Source organism: Phodopus roborovskii, unplaced genomic scaffold (genome assembly GCF_943737965.1).
Source record: "Phodopus roborovskii unplaced genomic scaffold, PHOROB, whole genome shotgun sequence".
Lineage (NCBI taxonomy): Eukaryota > Metazoa > Chordata > Mammalia > Rodentia > Cricetidae > Phodopus > Phodopus roborovskii.
This window is the reverse complement of record NW_026126517.1, coordinates 30,628,608-30,636,482: the sequence shown is the minus strand read 5'-3', so window position 1 is coordinate 30,636,482 and position 7,875 is coordinate 30,628,608. Positions and strand designations below refer to the sequence as shown.

At 35.6% G+C, this 7,875-nt stretch overlaps 1 protein-coding gene across 1 annotated transcript in view; it reads right to left on the bottom strand.

Annotated features, from left to right (window-relative positions):
* Positions 1-5,065: 5,065 nt before the first annotated feature.
* The window catches only part of LOC127231745 (protein NPAT), a 39,298-nt gene continuing 36,488 nt past the window's right edge, over positions 5,066-7,875 (bottom strand). Inside the window, exon 18 of the mRNA XM_051197474.1 lies at positions 5,066-6,664. Coding sequence (XP_051053431.1) covers positions 6,587-6,664 — 78 coding nt within the window. The 3' untranslated portion in view covers positions 5,066-6,586. The remainder of the gene's footprint in view (positions 6,665-7,875) is intronic.

The window sequence follows — 7,875 nt, the reverse complement described above, 5'->3', positions numbered from 1 at the left end:
TCTTTGGGTAGTCAAAACTGGTTTCAAATAAAGTTATTTGAGTACAAATGAAAATAAGAGGGTAAAATCTTCCAAGTGAGCACAAACTAGAGTAATTCATGTCAACTAAGCCAGCACTGAAGGAATCCTACATAGCAGAAGAGACAGTCACAAACATGAGGGTACAACAAAGAATAAATTCCATGAGAGAAATGAGAACCAGGAGAATAGAATAGACCATGCCCAACTTAGTAAACCAGCAGCGCTCTAGAACAAATAAGGAAAAATAATAAAATCAATAAAACCATCATTATAGGCAAATTCTCAGTCCAATATTTTAATGGCTTCAACTTACAAATAAAAGACCATCTCAATTAAAAACATGATCCTAGTGTTGTCTACAAAAGAAACACCAACAAAAGATTGACAAAGACTCAGAGTAAAAGTGGCAGGATGGGAAGCAATATGCTCTTCAATAGAAGCTAAAAGTAAGCAGGTGTAGCTTTATTCATTGAAGACAAATGCTAGATTTCAAGGCAGCTTCTCAGGTAAGACACCAAAAAGTGTCATTATATATTAATTCATCAAGAAGACAGAGCAGCACTTGGAATATAACACAGTTGGTGTGTTTGCCTACCATACCCAAAGCCCTGGGTTCCATCCTAGCACTACATAAATAGAGGCAGCGGGAGTGGAGGGGTATAGGGTACTGAAGGACCGAAAGAAGAAATAGTTGGAAGTATATATATGAATGTTGATGTACTCAACTTCATAATACTGAACAAAAACCAATCAGTGACATTACCCACTATTATCTGAACCTGTTACCACTCATCAATAGATAACATCCAAGGGCACAGGTATTCAACGATGAAATACTAGATCTAGAAATAAACCCACACAGGTATGTATAGGTATTCTCAGCAACTGTTAAGAAAACCTTCCTCAACAAATGATGCTGGGGAAACTGGATGCCCCCACACAAAAGAATGAAACTAGGTTTTGCACTCACTTTGTACAAATCTCAGTTTAAAACAGATCAAAGACATTAATTTATCACTTGGAAACTATGAAACGGTTAATAGAAAACAAGAGAAAATAGTTCCCAATCCAGGCACAGGAAAACTGCCTAGGAAAACTGAGCAAGAACTAAGAAGTGGGACTGCACAAAATTAATAAGTTCAGCACAGTAAAGTTAATAGAGTGGAGAAATTGTCTACAGAATGAAGAAATGTTTGCTATTCATCTGATAGAATATTAATATTTATGATATATGAACAAAATAATTAAATACCAAAGGATGGGCCCACACCAAATAATCCAATCAATTTATGCAGATGGACATTTCTTAAGTGGAAATGATCTGTAAACATCAAAGTTTCTACTGTCCTTAGCCACCAGAGAAATGCAAATCAGCATGAGGACATGATCCCAGATTTCCAGAATCTACATAAAAGCTGAGAGCAGTGTTATGAGTCTGTAACCCTAGCACAAGGGTAGGGGGGCGGTAATGTGGGGAAATAGGTGAATCACTAGTTTGTTGGTTATTAGTGGGCTCTTGGCTCAGTAAAAGAACACATTGGGGTTCTTTCTTATCCATTCCCACCAGACCAATGGCCACCATGGGAGCAATTAGAGATACCTATTCTCATATAGATCTGGCTCCAATACTGTTCTTAATAATTCCTGCTCTGTCCCCTCTTAAGGGCAGCTAGAGATTAAGCAGTGCCCCCCCCCCCAACCTGGAGCCAACTCAGGCAAGCCAGGCTAGTCTTGGGCCAGTTGATCACTACCTGAGTAGCCAGGGCTCATGTTTTTGGAGGCCTCCCATCTCTTGCAATGCAGTCTTTTAATAAATGGTGCTGGGTTAACAGGATATCCACATGGGATATCAGTTTCAGATGGATGATTTCTTTTTTTTAAAGATTTTTATTATTGTGTACAATATTCTGCCTGCATACTAGAAGAGGGCACCAGATTTTATTATAGATGGTTGTGAGCCACCATGCTGGAACTTGAATTTAGGACCTCTGGAAGAGCAGCCATTGCTCTTAACTGCTGAGCTATCTCTCCAGCCCTGGATGATTGACACCTGAGATTAATATCCAATTAAGAACTTGTATCTAGAATGCAGAAATAATGCTGAAAAAATTATTCAGGAAAATGTCAACAATTCATTACAAAGGTAGGCAAAAGATATGGACAATCCACAATAACCAATAAATATTTGAAAAAGTATTCATCAGGCAAGAAAACCACATTGTGTACTGACACACTCATCAAAATGACTAACATGAACAGACCGAGCACTGGTAACAATGTAGATGTTCTTACCCCATAGAGCAGTTATGGATTAGTATGATCACTTAGAATAATTTTAAGCACGTTTGGGAACAGACAACACCTGCTACCCAGAAATACCACTGGGTGTTCTAACCAAAATGTAGCAATTCTCCACACATAAACAAACATATTTGTAGCAGTTCTCTTCATAACAGCCCCAAATTTGCAAAACTGAAGACTGAATAAAACAATTCTCATGAAGAATGTGCCACATTAATAAACTTGCAGTTAATACAGGAAACTAAGTCCATGGTTCTAGGAGCCATGGTAGTGATTACCCTTTGGGCTGGGAGTCATTAGGAGATAAAGGTTTTCTAGGGTGCTGACAGTCTGATATGGGCTATGTGTACTTTGAGGAAATCCCTTGAAGTGTATGACTGTGCACTTTGTTTATATACTAGGACTATAAAAAACTTATACTAGGTTATCAGTTTGAGACCTATAAACTGAGGAATGAAAGCTATTAGGCCTTTGTTTCCATATTTGAAACATGGTGTTTCCACAAGAGCAAAAAACTTCATATGACAGTAAAAACACTGATTCATAACATGAAATCGGAGCCATGGTGTTTCAGAAATTCTAACATGTACATAGTTCCAACAACCATTGGAACTGCCTATGGAATGAAGACTCGTCTAAAATAGCTTGTCAAGAATTTAATAAGGATAGTGACACATATAAAACTTTCTGAGCACCAGACATGTTGGCATCTCTCACTGAGTTCAAGCCAGCGTGGTCTACAAGTCAGCTTCAGGCCAGAAAAACATACACAGACAAATTCTGTCTCAAAACCCCAAATGAAACCAAACCAACACCCCAAAAAACTTTATTGATACTTACCTCATGATCTTTACCATTTGTTCATGGCAATGCTCCTGCCTCAGCCTCTCGAGTGCTGGGATTACACAGGCTTGTGCCACCATCTTTACCTCCACTTGCTATTCAGAATCAATTAAGCTATAAATAATGTACTTTGAAAATTAATTTCAATGGAAGTTTAGTTTGGAATAACATGATTCTGAATTAGGAAGTGGAAAAGGTTATGATGCAACCAGTGAACATAGTGTATGAGTTCATACAAGCCCTGAAATTCTAGACCATCAATTTTTGGAGTAAGTTGTTTCATAATTTAGAAACATTCTTGGTTTCTAAAAAGTAACAAAATATATATACCATATATCACAAAATAATATACAAATCAAGCAAACTATTTTTATAGTAAAATAAGAATGTTCAGAGAGAATAAAATACAAGACGTTAAGAGGCCTCAGGCCCTTTGACAATGCTTTGCCATGAAATGGGTTCTAAGCTAAATTTGAGAACAAGGAGTTGGATGTCAGAAGCTTTTGGACTTTAGAATTTAAGATTGTGAATCACAGTAGGATGAATTACAAATGGGCATAGGAAAGGACAGCTTATTTTACAAATTTTGCCAAATGGCTAGAGTTAAATGAAAAGTATTTTTCCATCACTTCTTTAAACCAGTTACCCAAACAAATTACACATGGATTAGAATCTAACTGCTATTTTAAACCGGTTTTTAAAAGGCCTAGAAAAATAAGTGATGACTTAGTTGAATATACATCCGGCAAGGGATAAATATATGGTTTAGAAAAGACAACTACTGCCAGGGGTGGTGACACATGCCTTTACTCCCAGCACTCGGGAGGCAGCAGGCAGACCTCTGTTAGTTCAAGGCCAACTTGTTCTACTGAGTTCCAGGTCAGCTTCCAAAGCTACAGGAAACCCTGTTTGGGGAGGAAGGGGGGCGCAACACAACAACAAGAGAAAGGACAACTACTCTTGCCAGCAGAAATGTAACTGATAAAATGTCTCCTAAAGAAAGAACTATTGTAAACAAATGTTTCTTTACAAAAATGCTCAGTGATGTCTTTACTTGCAATACCTAAAAACAATAAAACGAAGGCAGAGCAAATGATTTAGTGGCTGACTGCTGTACATGTACAAAGATCTGAATTCAGATTTTCAGCACCCACATAAACAGTGTACATGTAAATAGCTGTGTGTACATGTATCCTTGAATCGGGATGTGGGAAACAAAGGAGGATTGCTGACATTTGCTGGCCAGCCAGCATAGTTTAAAATCATCAAGCTTCATGCCTAGTCCTAAGGGAAAATGGCGGAGAAATAAAAAATAGCTCCTCAGGTTTTGTGTATGTGCAAATTGTCATTGAACTTACTATTTAGTGTTTCAGGCTACTTCACTAAAAATCCTGAAGGCCAGGCATGGTAACACACACTAATTCCAGAACTTGGGAGGCAGAAGGATCTGACTTTGATGCCAAACGGAGCTACCCAGGAGAGCTGGCATCAAACTCAAAAAACAAAACAAACAAACCTCCCCACCCCACCCCAAAGAACAAGAGAGCAAATCTTTTAAAGAAGCTGTGTGTGGTGTATGCCTGCAATACTAGTACTCAGAGAGAAGGAGGGCCAAGAATTCAAAGTCACTCTTGACTATATAATGAATTCAAAACCAGCTGAACTACATGAAAGACACTGACTAAAAAACACGAACAAAAAGACACAACAACTAAAAAAAAAAAAAAAAAAAAAAAAAAAAAGGAGTTAACTTATTTAGGAATTTTCACTATGCAACACACAGATTTGTGTTAATAAGAAATTTTTTACCTTATGTGAATTCCTGAAAAATAGCGAGAATTAACCTGCAAAGAAATTTAATAAAAAGTTTCTAAATAGAACTGTCAATATAAATCCAAACTTGTAAAGTTAATGAAAATATATTTATTCAAACCTAACTGTAGGATAGACCCAAGCTGAGTTATGTAAACATTAATTGTATGATTATTTAGTTCCTTAGGAATAGATCAGTCATATAAAAATTTCTCACAATATAAATTTGTACAGTGAATTCTAGCAATTAAAAAGACATAATTTTTATATTGAAAACTTTTGTTGTTGTTACAGTAGGATGGATTTATTTGTTAAAGGCCCAGTACAAAAAATGGTTGAAGAAAGTGACTTTTTAATAAAATATACACTTGTAGGAAGAAAAAAATCCTAATAAATCGATATTTAAACAGCAAGGACATATGAAAACACTTCAATATCTAGGCACAATTGGTCAAGTATTAATGATAACGTCTGTCATTAAAGTTTAAGCCAGCTTTTCAACTTGACTATTTATATAAGTTCGCCCAACAAAGAGAAAGGCACCTCTCACTCCCCTTAAGGACCTTGAGAGCAACTATTTATAACACTTTAAGGAACACAATGTTCTATAGGTAAGTAAATACAGACATAGTTATTTACACATTCCACTTTAGGGTAAACTAAATTACAATATAACTATGATTTGTATTTTACATCTTATGATGGACATGACTTTCAAAGACACCAGAAGAAAATTCTCCACATAAGCTTTTACATACAAGATTTAAATTAAATGTGCATTGGTCACTAGTATGTGAAAACTTCTATGAATTAGTGCAATTCTTTGTATCCCCAGTGCTTAGGGAAAGTTTACATATAATCAAGAAATCTCAACTACTACATAACTCAATTTTTTATGGCTCAATAGTGTAACCATTCGATGTTCTGTAAAAGATCAAGAAGTTATAACTGAAGTATCAGAACATTTAATGAATGGTTTATAAAAAAATCTCTTTAAAACAAAGAGAACAGATGATTGGAAGAAAGTACAGAATTTTAGAAATATAGTTAGTTTTTACTGCAATTTATGAGAAAAGGTGATAAATTATTGACTTTGGGGAGAAAAATCATCAAACTGTTGCTTTCTGATTAGGTATTTTACTAACCAGTTGAGGTGGTTATCATTATTACTGTACATTTGTGTCTTACTAATATTGGCTGAAGGTAATTTATAACAACAACCATCATCTTCCTCTAAAGGAGATGAGAAACTACTCCAGAAGCCTTGGGCATCATAGAAGTCAAGACAGTGTGGGAACATTAGGCTGATTTAAGCTCTATTTCTATAGGATATACACATGTACAATATACAATGTCAAAGCTGTACAGTTTTGTAGATCGGCTTTACTTACATTTTTGCACATTCTTTTCTAAAATAAAAATATAACAAAAGAGTCTATTTACACACTAGGAAGCTGCTTCAGAAACAGCATGACTTAGATATAAAGTGAAATTTCAGTAAAATGAAAGTGCAGGTCATGTTTGCAGAGTCTGTCACTATCCCATTTCCTACACGCACAGTTTGAAGGACACCAGTTTTAAACAGCTACTGTTCTCTATGTCAGGGTGTTCACTCATCATAATGCAACGATAGCAAGAATTTGTCCACATCCATTCCTGCAGGAAATGAACTAGGTAGCTTCTTTTTCTGTGAAGACAAAAACCAAAGAGAGAAGGAAAAACAATAAACTCTAGGTCAGTTTATTTTCATAGTAAATTATCTAAAACATTATATTGTGTTCTTTACTATTAAAATTGCATCATTTTTGAGTTTGTTACAATTTTATTTCTCTGGGGAAAGACAGATAGGTTTTAATCAACCCAATGTTAAAATACATTTTAATTGCAATTAAATATTTGTTTAGGTAAAAAGATGAGAACATGCTTCCTTTAATGTGGTTATTTTTGTCAAACCATAGACCTCAGAAAGCATTACTAACATACTGTTTTATAATATTGATTTATTTATTTTGTGTATGTGTGTGCATGCACTTGCACACACAAGTGCACAAGTCAGAGGACTGTTTTGGGGAGTTTTTCTGCTTTTACAAGATGGTTCCTAGGGATCAAACTTTATAATCATCAGCCTTGAGGACAAGCACCTTTACCAGCTGACCCCTTTGCTAACATAAAGAGTCACTAACCAAGTTCCAAACATTAAGTATAGAAATGCTTTTTGAAGTAGTAGACTATAAAACCACAGGGTAAAACATATGATTTTATGTTAAGTGATGAAGCATAGAAGAGACTATTGGGCTAACCATGGACAGTCACAGGGATGACAAGCATGTGAAACAGAATTCAAACTCAAGACTCACAGGACACTGAACCTCAATAATACTGTGCCTATGGCATTCACATACTTTTGATTCAGTCTATTTAGTTAAAAAAAAAAACCCACATTTCAGATAATTGCATTTATTATTGTACTCTCCTTGTACTACCTTACTATAGACAATCATGATTAAAGAAAAAACAAGGGGCACCAGTTTTTCTTCTCTTCTGCCAAGTTAACCATTATTAAAAACTAAGGAAAAGATGGGAAACACGTGGAAACTCCAAGTCAAAGAAAGTAAGGTAGTGTTTTACTTGTTAATTCTTGTAATGGTAGTTTCCCAGTCTTTCACATTTTATATATTCCAATGAAAAATCCTGGGTGATACCATGACAGAAACACTCAATTTTCCTAAGGATGATACTTATAGATAACTTGTATCATAATGACTGAGAAACAATACCAAGTACATGATCTTAAGGGCACATTTGGTCAGGCAGATGTAGTAAAACAGTATTGAGCTCTCTATTGTGAACAATGAAGGAAAGGACAGGAGTGGAAGTGAAATAAAAACTCTCCAACTT